Source organism: Pyxicephalus adspersus, chromosome 4, assembly GCF_032062135.1.
Source record: "Pyxicephalus adspersus chromosome 4, UCB_Pads_2.0, whole genome shotgun sequence".
Classification (NCBI taxonomy): domain Eukaryota; kingdom Metazoa; phylum Chordata; class Amphibia; order Anura; family Pyxicephalidae; genus Pyxicephalus; species Pyxicephalus adspersus.
The window spans coordinates 53,095,604-53,116,802 of record NC_092861.1 but is presented as its reverse complement, the minus strand read 5'-3'; the positions used below and the strand labels follow the sequence as shown (position 1 = coordinate 53,116,802).

At 38.9% G+C, this 21,199-nt stretch overlaps 1 protein-coding gene and 4 non-coding genes across 5 annotated transcripts; all 5 read left to right on the top strand.

Moving 5' to 3' along the window:
- The first annotated feature begins 8,779 nt into the window (after positions 1–8,779).
- On the top strand, positions 8,780–19,569 carry EIF4A2 (eukaryotic translation initiation factor 4A2). The gene is made up of 11 exons (XM_072410149.1): positions 8,780–8,889; positions 10,855–10,900; positions 10,980–11,112; positions 11,326–11,465; positions 14,345–14,513; positions 15,360–15,469; positions 16,497–16,640; positions 16,787–16,924; positions 17,129–17,221; positions 17,339–17,477; positions 18,833–19,569. Exons 1-11 carry the CDS (start codon positions 8,861–8,863, stop codon positions 18,994–18,996), a joined length of 1,305 nt encoding a protein of 434 aa, XP_072266250.1. The 5' UTR covers positions 8,780–8,860; the 3' UTR covers positions 18,997–19,569.
- LOC140330242 (small nucleolar RNA SNORD2) lies at positions 10,713–10,781 on the top strand. The gene has a single exon (XR_011920710.1). It is a non-coding gene; the product is annotated as a small nucleolar RNA SNORD2 (small nucleolar RNA).
- LOC140330243 (small nucleolar RNA SNORD2) lies at positions 11,187–11,254 on the top strand. Its single transcript, XR_011920711.1, has one exon. It is a non-coding gene; the product is annotated as a small nucleolar RNA SNORD2 (small nucleolar RNA).
- Positions 15,653–15,784, top strand: LOC140330218 (small nucleolar RNA SNORA63). The gene has a single exon (XR_011920687.1). It is a non-coding gene; the product is annotated as a small nucleolar RNA SNORA63 (small nucleolar RNA).
- LOC140330219 (small nucleolar RNA SNORA63) lies at positions 16,961–17,084 on the top strand. The gene has a single exon (XR_011920688.1). It is a non-coding gene; the product is annotated as a small nucleolar RNA SNORA63 (small nucleolar RNA).
- Positions 19,570–21,199: the final 1,630 nt, after the last annotated feature.

Genomic DNA, 21,199 nt, shown 5'->3' with positions numbered 1-21,199 from the left:
ACGTACAAGTGTGGTACTTAACAGGGCTGAAAGACTTGCTGCTCTGATGTATTTTATAAGTAAGTGGGTGATTTAACACTGCAACACATAATCTATAAATGCAACATTAAAACATTTAAACTGTAAAAGTCAGGTGATGGTCACATCATTTTATTTGCTAATTAACATACCTCTCAACTGTGGAACTTGAGAAAGAGGCACACCTAGAGACAGAAAAGACATTGGCCCTGATTTAATAAAGCTCTCCAATACTGGAGAGAATATACTTTCACCAGTGAAGCTGGGTGATCCAACAAACCTGGGATGGATCTGGTCCAGGATTCAAAACATTTGCTAGCAAATAGCAACTGACATTGAAGAAATCTATTCCAGGTTTGCTTGATCACCTATCTTCACTGGTGAAAGTGTATTCTCCCCAGCCTTGGAGAGCTTTAATAAATCAGGCCCATTATGGGTACCCAGTGTGATATGTCAACAATTTATCCACCAAATACAATCTGCAGTCCCTATACCCATGAAATTACTCAGATATATATAGACTCACATATACCTAAAGGATCAAAAAGGCCTAAAATTTCAAAGGGCTAATACCAGATTAAAATCATTTAATGATGTATCCATAATTAAAAGCTGCTTTATCTTTATAAATATTATTTTTAATAATAATATCAAAATATATAATAAACCTCCTAAGGCTTATATGGAATTGCATAATACCTGTTGCAACTCATTTAACTACAAAACACTTAACAGAACAGAAAGGTCTATTCAGTTTTCCATATTTTTATTAAATATCAGTTTATTCATCTACTGGGGTAAGAGTACTTACTCAGTCCAGGCAAAGACAAATACAATTTAAACTGGTGTCCAGTAGTTAAATGTTTAAGGTTTATTTCTTTCACACTACCTTACAATATCTGTTCTGTCCATCCTTTAATTTCAATCTTTTTTTTAAATGGATCATTCTCAGAAAAAAATATAAATTTGGGATTGCACTTTTTTTTTACTTTTACTTTTACTTTTGCACTTTCTTACTTACTTTAAGAGCTGTAGTGGGCACAGATGTGGAAGCATTGTCTTGTAAAATGATTGTAATAGATGTGATCTCTAGCAGTTTCCTCTAACATGTCTTCAGTATATGACAATCTACTGAAGCATGTCCCCAGTCTCTATAGACATAGTCCCTTTGCATTACCTATTGTATGTCCTCAGTATCTGACAACTTTCTACACCATTACATTTACTAAATATTATGTTGGGTCATTTGGTAATGTTGGGGGGTACACTTGAGGCCCTTTATATCAATTAAGCTGACCTCCACTGATATGGCAATTTAGCATCACTAAGTATGTTTAAAGACCAGTCCTGTTAAGCCATGATTTGTGTCTCAAAATACCAACCTTTAATTGTTTGCTAGCTATTGCAGGTATTTCACATTTCTGTGTATGTGAATATCCACTTCTCCCACTACAGGACATATGAGCCAATAGGAGAAACCGTTATGTGTGGCAGTGGATCTGGTATTCAACCCAATCAATTGATCAAATTACCAGCAGCAGCTGATGAGCAGTAAAGCTGGTGCATTCAAGACACGGACTACTGAAAAGATTAATTGAAGTTTCCAGTTTTACAAGGAGGCCTTTTTTCATAAGTGCCCCATGGTAACAGGGTCACTGCACATACACTGAACACTTATTGCTGAGGAAAAATTGCACATACTCTAGTCATGCACAATACAGTCGGTCATAAAGAAGTTTTCCTTCCAATGATACGTTCTACATTTTCCACTGTACACATGTAGTACTATGTATATAAAGGTAACATTTTATGCTGCTTTGTCCTATGATTAATTATATGATTTACCACAATACAAAAAAAGTGTATAGTCCATCACTGGAAACATTTACCTCTATTCCTTCTTACATGTACATTCCCTAAATACATTTGTCTGTATGTCCCAATGGCAGCTCCTTTCACAGTGGAAGCTCCACAGTCTATCACTTCCACACTCTGAGCCCCTAACAAGGTTGCAAAGAGAAGATGCAGAAGAAGGGGACTCTGATTAGTTGATGAGACTAAAAAGCATAAAAGCATAAAAGGAGCATAAAGCATAGGTAAGGGAATAGATTGGAATTGTGTGTGCAGCCCCAGGAGAGCAGCAAGGTCAACAGGAGCACGGCCAAGAGTAGTGTACTCTCAGCTAGGGCTTGTAGGCAAATCTGGAAGAAAGACAGCTACTGTGACTACAACCTACTTCACAATCCATTTTCACCAAACCAGAGATTCATAAAGACTGGGACCAAAGATATTTTCATGGACAAGAATGGTCAATGCATTCTTTCACTTACACCTGTTTATGGGCACTTTACTGAGAGTGACTCCCTCCATCTCTATTATGGGAATACTTTGTGAATTATGGATATATTAATTATAGTAGGGGTTCCCTGAAGACCTGAAGGTTATTTCAAGGGGTTCCCCCATGTTTAAGAAAGGCCAAGAAACACTGGTCTACAAGATCTACAAGTATTATGTAAACTGCCATTGCTGACTTGGTTCTGAAAAAAAAACAGTTTGCCTGGTTGGTGTTTTGATTCTCTGCCTTGTTCTGGATCACTGCTGTTCAGGTTTTTTCCACACAGTTATCTGAACATTTGTTTCTGGTGTGTGACTGAAACAAAAAACCTAGGTTATTTATATTGTCAGAAGTTCTAATATCCTGGATGTCATCTGTTTATTTGTTGTACAATGCAGTTTTCTCCCAGACCATTTTAATAATAAAGGGCACAAGAATACAGGTGATTTGGGGGGGTCTTAGTATTGGATGCAGCTGTTATGTATTACAGTACTTTAAAATTTGCACTTCACAGAAAGTCAAGACATTTGTACAAAGCAAAATGTGCATCCACCACTGCATTTGCTAGCTGTTGGGTGCACCTGACCCTTGTAGTGAGCATGGGAGAATTTAACCCTTGTAGTTGGGAGGGCAAATCATTAAAGGTTTAACATTTTGATGGAGTTAGAGTGTAATGCAAAGATTGCATAGGAAAGTGCATTGTAACCACATGTGCTCCCCTAGCTGCTTGTATGTCATGTGACTTCCACCAAAAAGAAAGAGAGGACATGTGCTTTTCATCATACATGTTATAAAGGCATTTCTTTTGCTCCTGTATTTTTTGTTTTGGAATTATAACTGATTGTGGAGGAAGCAGAGCTGTGGATTGGGAGCAGTGTTTCTGTAGAAAGGCGGGGGGTTAGGCCCATAGCTTACAATTGGGGCCCGTAGTTCTATTTCCATAAATTAATACTTTTTCTACTTCTTCCACATTTCTAATAGCTAATAGACCGATTTATTTTCCCAGCATTTTAGCAGATAGTGAAGAGAGAATTTCCCGAATGTGGGATGTTGGTCTGCCACAGACAATTACTCTTAGTGGTATGGGATCATTGATTTGGGCATTGTGGACAAGCTAAAGGGGACCTGATATTTCATGGTCTGTAAATAAGCAATGGTTTTGTTAACTGTTACAGACCCAAACTTTTGGAAACAATTATTAGTGCAAAAAAAGCAGGCAGAGGTGAATAACATTATATTGTTTTGTACTAGGTTCTCCTATTTTTTAATTTGTGTTGAGAGCATTGGGAATTTATTTTTTTTTTTTTGTAAAAGTGAATTTCAATCACCTTTACTTTCTTTTGCTTTACTTTCTACAAGGAACCAATCTTGGTAGTCAAAATGCTAATAAAATGACTACATAAACCTCTGTCCATTTTCATTAAACTCCAACTCCACCTTGGGCACCCTCAAAATTAAGTTAATTGGCCTCCCCCCAAAATTGGTCTTAGACTGTGTTAAAGACCTTTACCCATGACATTAGATTGTAAGCCCCTCTGACAGTTGTTAATATACCTACAGACTCAATACAACCTCCACAGGTTTCATGTGACTCATTGTAGCTCTTAACAAACAGAGGCCCGTAGCCGTAAGAAATAGGCGCAGGGCCTACATGACAGGTGTTAAGGGATTAAGAAAAGGTAGTGATGCTAGAGGGGGCTGGGCTAGTATAGAACGTGGGGTAGGAGGAGATTAGGAATAGGAGTCGTTAAAAAGGGCTGGATGAAAGTGAGAGGCCCTCTTTTGGAAATAAAAAGTTTCCCACCCACCCGCCCCTTCTGTTAGGGTTAAAGTTGAGAATTTGGTTCGTTTTAGCGGTTGGGGTCTTGGAAGGCAAGGATCCAGTGTATTGGAAAAGTGGTGGATTTTGGCAGGGGGATCCCCTTTGGTGGGGTCTCCCCCTTTATGGTGAACGGATGATTATGGCTCCTGAGGCGGTGCTGGGCGGATAGGGTCCAAGGTGGAGATGTTGGAAGACTTCAATTCTTGTTGGGTGGGATTTTGCCTTCTGAGACGTGCAGCCTGGTTGTTTGGGTGTATAATTGGTAGTTTGATAACATTATGGATATTGTTGTAATGGTTATGTATTATTAAAAGGGGAATTAGGTTGTTGGTTAATTAAGCTATATTCAATGTAATATGTTAGCATTATATAATCCCGTTTTAATAATAATTATAATAATAATGGTGTGTTATGGTATTTTATGTTAATGTATGCCTATCAAAGTGTAAAATGTAGTTTTTTATTTGGCATTTATTTAGTTTTGGATATTTGTTTGTTAATTACTTGAATAGTTAATTTATTTAATGGTGTTTAAATAAACAGCTGGTTGCCAGCCAATTTAAATCCAAGATTTGTGTTGGAGTATTTAATGGTGGGGGAGTGGTTGGTAAGCAGGGGGAGGAGTGGAAGGAGGCGGTAGTTATGACAATGGTGTTGGTAAAGGATGGGCTAGAAGGTCCGAGCTACCCAGGTCATGGGATCTCTATTCACTTCCTGTTGCCTTGTGGATTGAAAGTGGGGACAATTTTCTGGCAGACACCTAGAAAAACCTCACAATGGCTCACCATACAACCCCGCAATCGCAAAACTAACAAAAAATAATTGCATGGAGATACACATTAAAATGTCATAAAGCAGACATACTGCACTGTTTCTTTTGACAAAAACTAAAGCTCTGGCTTCTGGTGACTTTTTGTCAGCAGAACTGCATACCGAGCCCCCCACCAAAAATAACTCCTGCGCATATACTTCACGCACTTACAAAAATGCACCTACTAATTAAAAAAATCAATAAAATTAGATTCAAGTAGTTTAAGTACCTGACTTATTCTTTGTATTGTTACCTTTGTTACCTGCGCAGCCTTTAAAACATAAATATGTGTTGTCAAGGAGCACAAAAGGAGAGGGTATAGTGTGGTGCTTGGCAGACTGCTGCTGTTTGTTCAATGTCCAGTCACAGTTTTAGGGAGGTAGCAGTAAGAAGCCCTGTCACATAAGCAAAAAGTGACAAATAAGCATTTACTACTAAAGAAAAAATTGTATACTTACCTTTCCTGCCAGCATACTTTTCGGGAGAGGATGCAAGGTATCAGAGCAGTTTTTAAGACATTTCAATTGCAGCCATAGGCCCTGGAACAACTATGGATACAGAAATAACCTGGTACAGTGCATGGTAACAAAGAAGTAGCGGTATGGAGGTGAATAAATGGTTACAGAGACGTGCAGAGATGATCTGTGGAACTGAGATGGAGTGGTGCAGGGAGTGTAGAGCTGATCTGTGGAAGATATGTACAGGGAGTGCAGTGTGTGGTGTGTGGAAAAGAGGTACAGGGATGGCGGATGGAAGAGGTTTGCAACCTACGCATTAAGAAGAATATAGAAGTGCAAGGGCGAGCGGTAGACCATCACTACCAGATGCAGTGCTGAAGTACAATTATGTATGGGTCTGGTGAGGGGAGTTGAAAGTTTAAATGCTTGAAAACAGGGAGTCCAAGCATTATAGCGGAGACCCTTTTAGAGGAGGGAAAACTGGGCATTAGTCAACCCCAATTAACAGAATAACAGGGAATACATGAAGCTTAAATGGTGTGCATTGGGAACCCCAATTCAGATTTTCTCAGGGCTCCACTATATGAAAACATCCCTACAACAGAAACTAAAGGGAGACCTAGCATTTTCAGTTTTTACCAAAGCAATGTGTGATGGAAAATCCTCCACTGGGGACACCTGCTCCAGGGAAAACTTTATGGGTTGTATTTATAAATGTATTACCTGTGGATTCGATCCTTCTTTTGTTTATTGTATTTGTTTTCCTGGTCAGGTTCACTTTTCCCCATTGCTCCAGTTTCCTTTTATATTTTGCCCTTTAAATTCTTCTATCCAAAAATAACAAACTATTCTTCAAATTCTTCAAGGATTTGCTCTAGAAGCATTTTACTGTCAGACAGCATTTTTTGCTGTAGTCACATGAAATGACATTGTATTATTTTGTACTACAACTGTCACCCATACCATACTACAATAGGTTTCCAATCAGTAGAAAGTATAAATGTGTGAAAGTGTCACTAAAAAAAAAACCTGTTGTGATGTTAATGAAAGAAAGGATACTATTTACCCCTTTAATTAATGAAGGAAAGGATGCTAATTACCCCTTTAATTGCCATACAAACCATTGTTTTGTTGGTGACAATACAGCCTTCAGGGGCTTTGCAATTAACATAAAAGTTGAGTGACTGGCAATAACCTACATTTAAAATTCATTAATTCTCGACTATATTTTAATGTTAATTTTAGACAAATTCACATAGTTTTTAACGCTTTTTTTAAGTTTTGGGACATTGTCCAATAGACATATGTCATATATATGTCAACCTAGCATTAATGTGTTTCTCTGCCAATCCAGGGGTATGTGAGCTAACATTTATATATTCTCATTCACTTGTTTTTTGGTTTTGGGCCATTCATTTGCATTTTCACTTTTTGGTTTACTATAATGATGATAGAAAATTGTAAAATGATATGTTTTGTATGATCTAGAGTATTTATATACATTGATATTTTTAATGAATACTGAAGGAAACCATATGTATTTTTTGTGCAGATACAAACACTTTTTTGCTACAATTTACATTAATTATGTTACAACTACATTAATTATGGGTCAGTATTAAACTCCTGAGGAAGCAGACCAGATCAGCGAAACGCGTAGAGTTTACTAATATACCCTCTAATTGTTCACCCCTCATTTTTACCAACTCACAGAGAGGGGGTCAACTAAGTACTTACTACTATTAGTAGCAATATTTAATGTACAGTGCTGCCTAATATGTTGGCGCTATATAAATCCTGTTTAATAATAATATCTTTGTCTGATTAAGTATCTTGTATCTATACTGAAATTGCAGACATTTGTCTATTGGCTTTAGAGGCCCTTTGATTGGTTTTATCAAACCAATAAAGGTTGTATGTAATTTATGTACCATAAATTGTAAAATAATTTGTAAATAAACTATGATTATATTATATCATTGATGCTGGTACCCTAAAATCCCTCTATTTGGTATATATTATTCCTATTGGAATCGTTCTATCCCAAATGGGAAAATATACTCTTCAATCCTATTTGTCTTGGGATGTGGTACTCTAGTGGAACTGATTGATTAGGAATTTTTCTCTTCTCTCTATGAAAGATAGTTAAAGTCTACCTAAACTCAGAAATTTGGCTTTACATAAATAGGTAGACAACCCTTTTATGTAAGGTAAAAATTCTGTTTTTTTGTTAAAGTTGTTTTTATTTGAGTGCAACACCCTTTAAAAAAAAAAAAGAAGGGTGCAGCACCGCCCCCTATTTTCGATCACCTAAGCAATAGAGAATGAATAGAAGCGCAGAGCCTCCCGGAAAACCTACGTCACGCATCCCAGGAGGCTCTTGGGTGCTCCTTCCGCATATGCCCGAGCATCTCAGGCATGCGCAGAGGGAACCTTTTTGTGAAAAGGAAAACAAATTGCTAATCTCACGCATGTGCAGTGAGATCGGCAAGTTTTTTTTCCAACTTATGTCACCCGATCTTGGGCCTGGGTCGGGTGAAGTAGGAAGAAAAACATGGAAGAAAAGGTGAAGATGGCGGTACCTGCAATGCCGGTTTGGAGTCGCATACCGGGATGATGCGGGACACCTGGGACGATGGAAGACACCTCAACAGCATAGAATCTACGAGCAAAAAATGTATAACTACAAACCTAAATGAAAATTGTTGTTAATTTTGAAGTTTTTATTTCCAGTTCTCTGTTACATTTTTAAACCAGGAAATGTTTCACAACAACAGAAAAAAACCTGAAATTAGTCAGAGCTCTTCCCTACTCTATAGAGAGCAAAAAATATCTGCAGCAGAAAAAGAAAGTTAACAAGAAGTTTATGCAGAAAAAAATTTAAGTAAAATAAATGTATAACCTTTATCAGGTAGCAGCTCTTATTCATTTACTTTATATCTTTGCCTGTAGTTTAGTTGTAACGTACAGCACACACAATGGAACAAACGTTCACTTCTACATGACGTCAGCGACACCTCACGTCAGTCAATGTCCCTGGCCGCATGTAAGGCGTGGCTTTCCAAACAGCAGGAGCAAGGGCTGGGGTAAGAAACCCCGTACACGCCAGAGACCTATAACCCACTTACTATTTGCTGCAATATCTTTCCGCCAGTGAGAAAAGTGTCGTGATAAACTAGTACCTCTTTCAAAGTGAAAAATTTGAATAATGATTTAACGTCCGACTCGAACGTTAAACGTTTTGGAAGGAGCACTCCACGGTGGTTTGAAATTTAGAACGACGTCTGTTAACAGTGGAAAAAAACACAATAGTCAGTTTAGTATTCTTGCGCCGTTTAGAAATGTAGTTCCGCCGCTATAAATGGCGGAGCGCCACCATAGTTGTTCCTTTTCAGTTGAGACTCTTTGTGTGGAACATGTCTGGTGGTTCTGCGGATTATTCCAGGTAATAACACTTACATCAGTCAACTCTAATGTACAGCTTGGTTTAGACTTTCTGTCAGAGAGGGGCTAATCAGTGGTGACATTTTGATATGTTTTAGCTGGTCAATATTATTGGCTTGACGTTAGAAGTGGCTAGGCCTGGGCGGTTAGGTAATAGAGGCTGAGGTAAAGGACGTGAGCGAACCTTGCTTCTAGGTGCTTTCCCCATAACTGTTTTGTGGTACTACCACAGGGCCCCTGGCGCTCCATACACAATTTGTAGCATTTATAATTGTGTGTGATTTGATGAGGACATTCTCCAGGCTGGGACTAGCTGAGGCCCCGACTGTCGTATGGTGCTATAGCGCTCGGTATGATCTGTCACTTTATTGTATCCAGGCTGGGATATCGCCCGGTGTCGGTGAGAGTTGTGGAGGGCCGGGGCGGAGTGAGGACGAAGCTGTCTGCGCCGCAGGGTGGGAGGGAACAAGATGCTTTTGGCACAATATGGCGGCGAGGGAGGGGGCGCCTGGTCTGCAGCGTAGGGGCTCATCCCTAAATGTGCACTGCGGGATCTTGTTACCAGTGAAGGATGACATAGGCTCCTATGTGTGTACAGCACCCGGGTAAGGGACATAGCCAGCAGGCATTGCTACATTGTGCAGCCCAGTCATTGGCGCTATAACATACTGCAAAAGGGATGAACCCAGGCTAACTGGTTTTCCCTAATGGTGCAGGATGGCCTGTAATATAAAAACTTTCTCTACCCTTGCACAGCAAGCATTCATTGCTGTTTTGTTAGCCTGGCAATGTTGCATTCCTAAGGCCTAATATTAGGACCCACGCAGAGCTCTTCTTGAAAGAATAGCCATTTGCCAATGTACTGTATGGTGTTTGCTATTCTGGCAGCTGGTTTCTGCAGTGGATAATTCTCACCTTTATTAAATGTCCCCACCTAGCTCAAGTGCTGATCCTTCATTATGCAGGTTTGTCCAGTGTTTACAGCCTCCTATAGAGCATGCAAGCCTTGCCATATACCCTCACCATCTGCATATGAATGGGCCAGTTATTGCAAGTTGGATGGTTCCTGTGAATTAAAACGGGTGGATGTGTGGTGGGGGGAGACTTGGTTTGGAGGACATGGTTATGTTAGGGAGAATCACATGGATTAATATTAAACTGGATTTATATAGTGCCAATGTATTACTTAGCATTATACGTTAAATAGGGCTTGCAAATGATAGATGAATAGACAGTGACACAGGCAGCAAGGACCCTGTTCAAAGAGCTTACAATCTTAGCAGGTGGGGGAAGTAACGCACAATAGGAGGGGAGATATGTTATGGTGGGATGGCTAATGAAAGCACACTTCACTGACCTCCTGTCAACAAACTTTCAGTTTATTGCTGAAACTTGTGAAGCTTACAACTGTAAATATTTGGTGGTCACTGTGAATGTGTACCTTGTGTATGTACTTTACAAGGGTTTGTTCTGTACCTCCCATGTGTGATCCCATTCTGGTACATTATGTACAAATTACTGATCAGCAAGCTGTTAAACTAAAAACTTGGTATGCGTGACACACGCTCATCTGATGGCCAGCAGCAATTATGTCTTTTATGGCACTGTAGGGATGATCTAAATGTAAAAATGGGTTCTTATATATAACTGGTTTGTCACATATGGCATTCATCCTAATATTCATAATGTTCCAACTGGTGGCATAAAGAAAGGGTCTGTAGGGAGCAGGTACCTTCCATGTTCTAGATTAAATGCTGGGAAATCCTTTAGAATAATATTCGGTCACTTGTTTTGACTGCTTTGACAATAGCTATACAAATGGACAAGTGAAATGATGGTAACCATCTTTCGGGACTGACCTGGAATGGAGAAAACATACTCTGCTGATCACTTGTACAATATAAAGTACAGTAGCTGGAATCTAGCACTGCTGCAGATATTAACTGACATTTTTCTTTTGCTGCAGAGACCATGGCGGCCCAGATGGCATGGACCCCGATGGTGTCATTGAGGTTGGTATAATATAGAGCTGTTCTCCTCCCTTTAATTATTCTTGGCATGCAGGATATATAAGCCTTTCTCTTCTCACAGAGCAACTGGAATGAGATTGTTGACAATTTCGATGACATGAATTTAAAAGAATCTCTTCTGAGAGGAATCTATGCCTATGGTTTTGAAAAACCCTCTGCTATCCAACAAAGAGCAATCATTCCCTGCATTAAAGGTTAGTGTGCGACGTGTTATTATTCAGTAGCTGGGCTGTATAGGCTTAATATTCCTAATCTGTTAAATGTTAACAAGTGAAATGATGGTAACCATCTTTCGGGACTGACCTGAAATGGAGAGAACTATGTTTCTGATCACTTGTTTTATTTGTCTTGGTTCACATACCCAAGCAAAATGTGGGAACAGTAAATGTGTATCCTACTTTTTTTAGGGTATGATGTGATTGCCCAAGCTCAGTCAGGTACTGGCAAGACAGCCACATTTGCTATTTCCATCCTGCAGCAGCTGGAGATTGATCTCAAGGAGACCCAAGCTCTAGTATTGGCTCCAACAAGAGAACTGGCTCAACAGGTATTGAGAGGATAGTTACAAATGTGCGTACTGTGCAATTTTCAGTTTGCACAACTGAATGATAAACTTGATGGCTTACTAAAGCAAATCAAGCCCAACAGTTTTGCAGACTTGATTATGACCTTTTTATTGTGTAGTTAAGGATGTTTTTTTAGAATACAGCTGTGCAATGTGAAAACTGCAGTACACAATCTCTGCGCTCCTGCTGGCATGCATGTCACAATGTTAAATGCTTTTTCATGTTCACAAGCTTATAACCTGAGCTGACTGCTTGTTATAGCACATGTACTGATTTTCTGGCATCACTTGTGCATTCAGTAATTCAGGCATTTTTCTGGCAACACGTGATTTGTTCTAGTGTCAACCAGTTGACTAATTGTAGACTAAACCGGTTTCATGCATATGTGAAGAACAGTTCTTGGCGCCTGTGGCAACCTATCTGAAACTTCCATGTTCTACTTGGTTTGGGGGGGGGGGTTGCAATGGGCAGTCAGTTCTTTCATGAACCCTGGTTTTATTAGAAGCTGGTTGGAAAGGTGTTCATCCACAAAGGTTTTTTTGAATGCAACTATTTTCTAGTACAATGGCAAACACTTTTAGTATTGGTCCTTTCACCCATGCATAGAAGTCATTTTTGTATTTGGATGCTTCTGATGTATGAATATGTAATTTTCATTGAAGTGCTCCAAATACATAATTGAGCAAAGCATAACATTACTTTAAAATACTGCATATACCTCTTTGTCCATGTTCTGCTGTATGAACATATTGGGTGAAGGGGCCAATATAACAGCTTTGTTCTAGAAAAACACTTGGTAAAGCTGACACAAGACTGTTATAGACCTATGTAATCTGAATACAAACTGCTTAACATGAGGTTCATGCCTTTTGACAATAAACCTAAATGATTAACAGGCGCCCTACCTCAAAAGGTTTTTCATAATATGTAGCATTGACAAGGCATCAAAAGTAACTAGGTGCTAGTCAGTAATGTGGTACACAGCCATCTCCTTGAATTATAGAAAATGACTAAAACATCCTAACATCATATATTCTTTGTAGAGATTTGGTAAACACATGGGGGTTCTCTTGCCATCTGTTGTCCAATTATTTAAGAATTTCTATTTTTTTGTCCTGTATACAAAACATACATGATGTGGGGAACATACAACATGTGGTAAATCTTTTAGACAGTTGTCACTGAAATAGGTGTTCCCACTGGAAGATTTCAGCTCTTCACAAACACCAAACTAAAATTTCCACTGCAGTTTCAGTGATGGTGGTACCCAGGTCAAATAGGGAGATCTCAAGATGTATACACAGATGGTGGGAACATTTGTAGTTGGCATCCTGTAGATTTCTTGTAGCTTTAGACTAGTTTTTCCCCCTTTAATCACTAGAAGCCCTGTTACAAAAATTCCTGCCTGCAGCGTTCCTGTGCTTTCAAAGAAAAATAGTTATGTGGATGGGTGTTTTCATTCCAGTTATTTCATTAGAATGAAGCATTTGTGGGCCCTAACTGTTGTGTATAGCTGAACAGCTTTAAGTTATTTTTGGAAAAATCTGTAATCTCTAACTTAAACTTTGGCTTCTGCACAAAACTAAACATGGTCTCATGCTGCTAAAACTTGATGTTCCTTGTAAATGCATAAGTCTTGTATCAGTTCTTTTAAAAAAGTGCACTGCTTGTAAGTGCTGCAAAGTGGAAAACTTTATAGAGCTAATGATTTTAAAATAAAGCCCCATATTTACTTTGGTGTGCTTGTGGGGCAGGCTAGGACCCAGCATGTGCCAGCCATTTCTCTGCACCTGCATCTATGGTGCTGCTATGGGACTAAAGTGTGCAGTATGTGACTTATACTGACCATTTTAGGTATCCATTGGCATTTGGTTTACTTGGCAGGAAAAAACATTTTCCTATAAACTTGGGTGGCAATCTACTTTTTCCAAAGATAAAAAAGTGCTTGTGGTTAACATCGGTAAACGTCCATGGAATTCTAAACATTTTGATAAGCACACTAACCTTGGTGACAACCACTTCCCTTGTTATACAATTCTTACATTTAGCAGTTCAAGCAGTCTAGTGGGAAAGGGCTAAAGCTCCATATTTTGGCTACTATTCAATTTAACTTTCCCTTCAGCTTAGGAAAATGAGGACTCTTTACAGTTGCTGCCTTGTCAATGGCTTGCACAGGCAATTACCACACATTATCAGGCTTAAACTCCTTCAGTTGTGATCTCAGAGTTAGAATTACAGTAAATTCAAAGGTATGAGCATTAACTAAATAAACATGCACAGTTCAGTAAGAATGTAAAGATTTTGCTACTCTATGGGGAAAACTCCATCTTTAGTTATGAGTTAAAACAGTGGAGAGTTATAAATAAAATGGTGGGTTTCAGATGTGTAACAGCATCACGCCAGATTAGTAAAGTGTTGGCATTCTATTCAAGATCAGTCCATCAGCAAGTTGCTAAGAATGGCCTGTGTTGTGCATGCAGAAGTTTCATTGTAAATGTGTAGCATGTAAGTTGAGTCCATATACTTGAGTTTGACTACACAGATTGCTGTATATGGAAAGGTTAAATTAATAAACTAAAAAAGCAGTTTGGTTGTCATGTTGCCTAAACTAGCAGCATTGGGATAGCTTTGCTAGGCATGATTGTTAAATGTCTTCAGTTTTGGAAAGGGCATGCTTGAAGTTTTAGCCTAACTAAAGTGGGCTTTGTAGTAATACTTTTTGGCTATGGCTTTCCAATGCAGCAATGAAATCAGCCAGGAGAGATTAGTGGAACTCATTGCGATTAGCAATTTAAGAAAGCTTTGTACACTGATTCTGCTTATACCACTGTATGAGTTAAAAAATCTTTTCTTCCATTAGATTCAAAAGGTTATTTTGGCCTTGGGTGATTATATGGGAGCAACATGCCATGCTTGTATTGGAGGCACAAATGTCCGTAATGAAATGCAGAAGCTGCAAGCGGAAGCACCTCACATAGTTGTTGGGACTCCTGGACGCGTGTTTGATATGCTCAATCGACGCTATCTGTGTAAGTAGTTATTGGATTCAGTGGTTGCTGCACTCGCTTGAGTGCAAATGTATGAATATTCTAAACAGTTTTGTACTTGGTACAGTGCAGCCATAAACTTAGTGCTGAATATTGTAAAATGGTACAAATACTTACAAGTACTGCTTCTAAATGCAGCTGATCTGACCCTTTAAAAACTCCTGTGCTATTGGCTGTGCCCAGGCCCAATATTTGGTTCCTTGAGCATGGTTTTACAATGGGTTTGATGGCTGTGGTCTCTTTGAAAATCCTTAATGTATTTTAACTTTTTGGAATTTTTTATAAAAGCATCTGGAAGTGTGGTATTAGGGGTACATGAAGCTTAGGTCACTTTAATGTCCTACGTTTAGGACATTTCATAAAATGTAGAATCTTTTCAGTGGCAACTGACTGCCATATCCCAAGCCCATAGCTTGCTGGACTATCTACTACTTAATTGAATTGGTCTTGTTTGCAAGGTGGCTATCAGAATATTGTAGGGGGGGGGGGGCGCTATGATTGCCACTATCAAAGTGATGAACTGTATTTTGAATTCTAAACTGGTCATTAGGCTTTACAACTCTATTTTTTTTCTGTTTGCATTATTAAACAGTATTCATAGAGCAAGCATCATGCAGTGCTGTACAGTAAATAGGAGAAGCAAGTGTCAGATAAACAATGACACAGGAGGTGAGGACCCTTCTGGTCTAAGGTGGATGTAGCACAGTGGGGGATAAACAAATCGTGTTTTGGAGAAGGCAATTTGTACAGTTTGAAGTTCACTTATCAAAGATAATTGAATTCATAAAAACTCAGGCATTCATGTTTTTTTTTTTTTTTTCTTTTAAGCTCCGAAATGGATTAAGATGTTCGTTTTAGATGAAGCAGATGAAATGTTAAGCCGTGGGTTTAAGGATCAAATTTATGAGATCTTTCAGAAGCTTAGCACAAATATTCAGGTAACTAATGCTGCAATATTTTTACAGAAGGCTATTATTGAGCAGTTCTGTTTGTATGCATGTTAAAATGTAAACCGTTACACATCATTCAGTTTGTAGTTAAATGATGGTTAAGCAAATACAATTAAAGAGTAGAAAGCTTTGGCAATAAGCATTTTTCTGTAGCAAGCAATAAAGAAATTAACGCAGGTTAAGTTACAGTATAGCTGTGTAGTGCTGTTCTGTCGTTCCCCCTGCAAATAAAAAAATTGCTTCCTACTATCCCTGTCTGTTCTAGAATAAATACAGCAGACAGGGACGCTTGGTCTCAAACAGGTCTTGTCTTTTTAATATGGCATGTAGTTGAATTCCCCAGGCAATCTTTACAAAGCTTGTATGTTAAATAGTTAGGGAGCAGAGTAGCAGTGTTTGTATGTGTGTAAAAAAAAAAAAAAAAAAAAAAATGTAAATTTTGTTCATTGGTGCCCTTCACATACTATACTTAAGCATGCTGCAGCTTGACAATATCCTGGGAAAAAAAGACTAACCTTACTGCACACTTTTTAAAATAAAGGTGCTCTGAAAATGCTTTCACAGCTAAACACATCCTTCAGTTGTTGGCTCACCTAAATGCTTATAAAGTGGATGTGTATGGGTGTCAATAGGTGCTCTTGGCAGTTTAGAGGCCGTATGACATGCTTTGTTGTAATGTTTGGAAGCAGCACGTCCTAATCTGAACTGAAGGCAAAGCTGGTCAATTGTGCTCGTGTTACCATGTGAACCCATTTGTTTGCACATGAAAAGACCCATGGACACAACCATAATGCAAGTTGGGATTTGTAAAGAGAATTCTCTTGTTTAGAAGACAAAGACTGATGCTTTTTACAGATGTGAGACTTTAAATGGTATGGCTTATAGGTCTAGTTGCATATTTTGAATTTTTACATGTTAAAGCTGTTCATTCTAGACATGGAAGTGACTATACATGTAGCATTAGATGCAATGTGGATGTTTACATATCCCATATAACAAACTTGTATTGTTTCAGGTTGTCCTCTTGTCTGCCACAATGCCCACTGATGTGTTGGAAGTGACCAAAAAGTTCATGAGGGATCCAATTCGTATTCTTGTGAAAAAAGAGGAACTGACTTTGGAGGGTATTAAGCAGTTCTATATTAATGTTGAAAGAGAGGTAAGAACAGAGGCACCAGCTTTGTACAATAACTCTGCTGGCCTTTATGTTCTGTGACCTACTTGCAAAACTTAGGAAGATTGTGAGGTTGCATGTATATACAAAGCTGTAAATATCACTAAATATAATTGTTTGGCTTTTTATAGGAATGGAAATTGGACACACTTTGTGATCTGTATGAAACACTGACCATTACACAGGCTGTCATTTTTCTTAACACTAGAAGAAAAGTTGATTGGCTTACAGAAAAAATGCATGCAAGAGATTTTACTGTATCTGCTCTGGTAAGTTTTGTTTTTGTTCCCCCCCCCCCCCCCCCCAAGCAGGTTTAGTTACAATATGGCAGTGTGGTGCTGTGTTGTCGTTCCCCCTGCTAAAATAAATCTGTTTCCTACTATCCCTGACTGATCACTGTGGCTGGCAGGGACGCTTGGTCTCAGACAACTGGTGCCATTTTTTTGTAAGTAACATACAACCTTATTTTACAGCATGGTGATATGGACCAGAAGGAGCGAGATGTCATTATGAGGGAGTTCAGGTCTGGATCGAGTAGAGTATTGATCACTACTGACTTGCTGGTAAGGATTTCATAAATACAGCAGACAGGGACGCTTGGTCTCAAACAGGTCTTGTCTTTTTAATATGGCATGTAGTTGAATTCCCCAGGCAATCTTTACAAAGCTTTTATGTTTAAATAGTTAAGGAGCAGAGTACCGTTTGCTCCCCGACGCCGCAGAGAATGGCCTGTGGAACTGGTGTGTTTCTCTGACCAGAGAAAACACACATCTGGTCGTGAATTGATGGCGGGCCAGTGGAACAAGGACTTGTACTTGGAAGGTAATATCTTAATGTACCTGTTGTCTAGTTACAACAGCTGGGGAAATTGGTTGACTGTAGATCAATGCTTTGGCTGCTTGCTGTTACATGCCTATATGTCTATATAAACCCAGGCTAGATGTTACTACTTCCAACAATGCAGGGTCATGGAGATTATGGACCCTGATGGCAGACTGTAAATGGTCCTTGAAAGTTGTCACTCTACAGCAGCAGGGGACACTTAATGGTTTGAAGGGTTATGGTGTGGCTGGGGATTTTGTGTATCTGCTGGCATTCACTTAGGCTTATCTGATTAGCTGCTTGATCTTTTATCAGATGTGCATAATACAGGGCTTATATTCCAAGCAGATGCTTAAAAATCATGGAACAATTTTAAGGATTGCTTTTTACCCATGTTAAACAAGCTTGCATGTTGTAACCTATAGACAATTAAAGGTGGTTTTCTTGTTTTACTTGTATTTCACTTGATTTACTTTGCTTCCTGTTTCCATTACTTTTCTTGCATCTTGGTACACTTATGCACCGGTTTATGGGCTGCCTCTCAACATGCTTGGTCAAGAGACCTGTGACAAATGAGTAGTGAAAATTTGGAAGACTTACATTTACCCCCCTTGTAGGTGTTTAGTAGGTTGAGTTGCTGTTTACTGTAGGTTTAACCAGCAGTTCATGGTATTTGGATCTTTTCTGCTGTAACAAGTTCATGCACTATAGGTCTATATGTGGAGAGGCCAGAAAATTGGCAACTGCAGGATAGTTGTGTTAAATGGTGAAAATCTTACATTTTAGATAGCTTGATTGTTCTCAACCCAAGTTTTAATATAAACTTTGTATAATGCTGTTCAGTAATGGGAGGGGACAGTTTTTCAAAAGTCCACACTATAGCACCGTTGTGCTGGGTGGCTTTTTCCTTGGTTGTGCTTTTGGGGCACCTGTGTTATACATGCTGCAATGCACTAAAACTTCTTACAAACTCAGATATTTAAAATGGTCAGCTTGATATTGCAGAAGTGAGTGTTTTGCAGTACATCAGAGCTGTGCAAGATCTGACTTGACCTCTAAATTCAGCCCGTGGGTGAACTAATGCCATAGAGCAGTGTTTCTTCACCTCTTTAACAGTGGGGAACTACTTGAATAATCCAAGAAACCTTCTTTAACTTTATTGACAACTCAACTAAAATAGTGGTTAGTAGAAACTTAGACAGTGGTTGGGAAACATTGGCATAGAGGGTAGGATAAATGGTTTTGTGGTGGTCAGCCCTACACTGCTGGTGTGACAAGTCCTAGATTTTCTGATATGCCAGCATTTGAATGATATAATGCACATCCCCTTTGCTTGGGACTTGTGAGCTAAATGTGATGTTTGCTTTGTTGCAGGATTGGACGTGGAGGTCGCTTTGGTAGAAAAGGTGTGGCAATTAACTTTGTTACAGAAGAGGATAAAAGAATACTTCGTGATATTGAGACTTTCTACAATACTACTGTTGAGGAGATGCCAATGAATGTGGCTGATCTGATTTGATCCATGGGATGAGATCTTTTTTGAATGCCGTACTCGCTGTTGCTGAATAGGCGAATCACTACGCGCATTGTGCTTTTCTTTGGAAATATATTGAATCTTGTCTCAATGCTCATAACGGATCAGAATTCCAGATTTTTTGATAAGCAAAGCGACAATAGTCGGCTACTCTGGAAGGGAAGCTGTGCGCTTATCCTCTTGCCAGAGTTTAGACTGTTGGGGTGGGTTGTAAAGCGATGGGGTCTTTACTTTTTTGTTTTAGACATTTATTTCCTAGGTATTTAGAAGTGGTTGTGTTTGATGTTCTTTATCACTTAATAATTTACTTATGGACTAAAAGATATAAGTGCTGTATAAAATCAGCCAATTATGTTAAATTAGCATATACACATTTATTGTACATTACAGATGTAGAGTTTACTAAATTAAAAATATCTTTTATGTATATTTATTCAGTAAGGTAAGTGCATTTGTCCTAGACCCTAAAACCCCAACAATCTCTTTGGCTTAATGTAAAATGCTATATTGCACATGACTTTATTTAAATGTTTAATAAATAGTATATTTACTCCTGTTTTTTCTGTATTATCTTTTGAAGCTGCTTTTGATCTCAAAGGTTTTCCATTTCATGCTAAGTTTACCTGGTAATATGTTTGAAAATGCAGAATTCAAAATTTTGCTTTTGAGTCAAGACATCTTATTGCTTTGTGTCCAGATCAGGAGGCAAATGTATTTCCCCACTGATTAAAACTGCAGCACATTTGGGCAGAATTGCACTTGCTTTAGCTTGATTTTTAGGAGTACACACATTCTCCTCTAGCGAATCAGACCTGGATCTGTTAAATGATTCTCTGACCCAATATATTTGTTGCAAAAAAACATTTGTTGGTCTGAAGGTTCTGTTAGGAATTTGATGTTTTCTGTTTGGGGAAATGGGATTGAGAAACTATGCAATTAGTGTATGTTCTACCTGCATATTGCATACATAATACATATTGTTTTGGGTTAGAATTGGTATGTCTTGGTGTTTAAGAAACACATTGGGAGTGTGTGCATCTTGCTAGCCAATATGCAATATTGAGCTTGGTGAAAATTTTGTATGGTGTATCTAAAGTCAAAGCCTAGTTTCTCAGCAGCTGGAAAACCTTACTGTGGTTTTATCCATACAACTGTTTTGGTGGTCAGTTCAACAGTCTGGGTAGCTGCCTGCTGTGATGTAGACGACCCAGGAAGACTGGATGAAAGCATTAGGGGAGACACAAGGCCTGTTGGAAGCTCAATTCTGGTTTCTTTATACACAAGGTTACAAATGGCAAAGCCCTACTGTTTACTGTATTGGAGTGGCCACAGTGGAAATTGGATAAACTTTGCACTATTCAAACTCTTATGGGATAATTATTGCAGCACTTGCTGTAGTGTAAAATGAGGTATCACTTATTTACATTGGAACAAGGGCAGACCTTTTTATTGTAATGATTACTTGGCATTCCCAGGGTTCTTAATTGCAGGGCAATGTTGTCCCATACAGGACAATGTCAGGGAATAGTCTTACATTGCCTTTCCCTAACTGGTACTTAATGCACAGCTATAATTTTTAGGTGGGATTCCCTACCATAGAAAGAATAATTTGATGCAAAAGGTAATTAAGTTGCTACTTGTACGGGAAGTATATGTAAATACTAATGAAGATGTGTTTAATTTGTCTTCAAGATACCAATTATTTTCAGTGGAGAAGGCCAAAAACCTTTAACTGTAAGAGCTGTACTATGTAGCCTTTTTATCACAATTGGGTTAATACACTCACACTGGTCTTGGACTATAAATGCCTATCTGTGGATTCAGTTTAGAACCTGCCAAATAAGCAGGGAAAGCACTTTTCGGCCCATGGAAATGCTTTGTCAACATCCCTTTCTCTGGCAGTCTATACAATGCCAGATCTGTTGGCAATAAATTAACCTCTATACACAACCTTCCCCTTTCTAAACCTCTGAACTTCCTGGCTCTCACTGCAACTTGGCTTTCCTCCACTGACTGCCTCTGCTGCGGCTCTCTCCTATGGAGGCCTGCATTTTACACATACCCCTAGACCTGGCAACAGAGGAGGTGGTGGTGTGGGGTGTGAGTCCTTTCTACCTCATCCCCTCTCATGTTTACCTCTTTTGAAGTCCACTCTGTCTTTTCAGCCCCTTACCTCTCTCTCATTGTT

Coding starts and splice junctions, on each gene's coding strand:
- EIF4A2 (XM_072410149.1), top strand. CDS start 8,861: ATGTCTGGTGGTTCTGCGGATTATTCCAG. Junction 16,641..16,786: donor ATATTAATGTTGAAAGAGAG/GTAAGAACAGAG, acceptor GGCTTTTTATAG/GAATGGAAATTGGACACACT. Junction 16,925..17,128: donor ATTTTACTGTATCTGCTCTG/GTAAGTTTTGTT, acceptor CTTATTTTACAG/CATGGTGATATGGACCAGAA.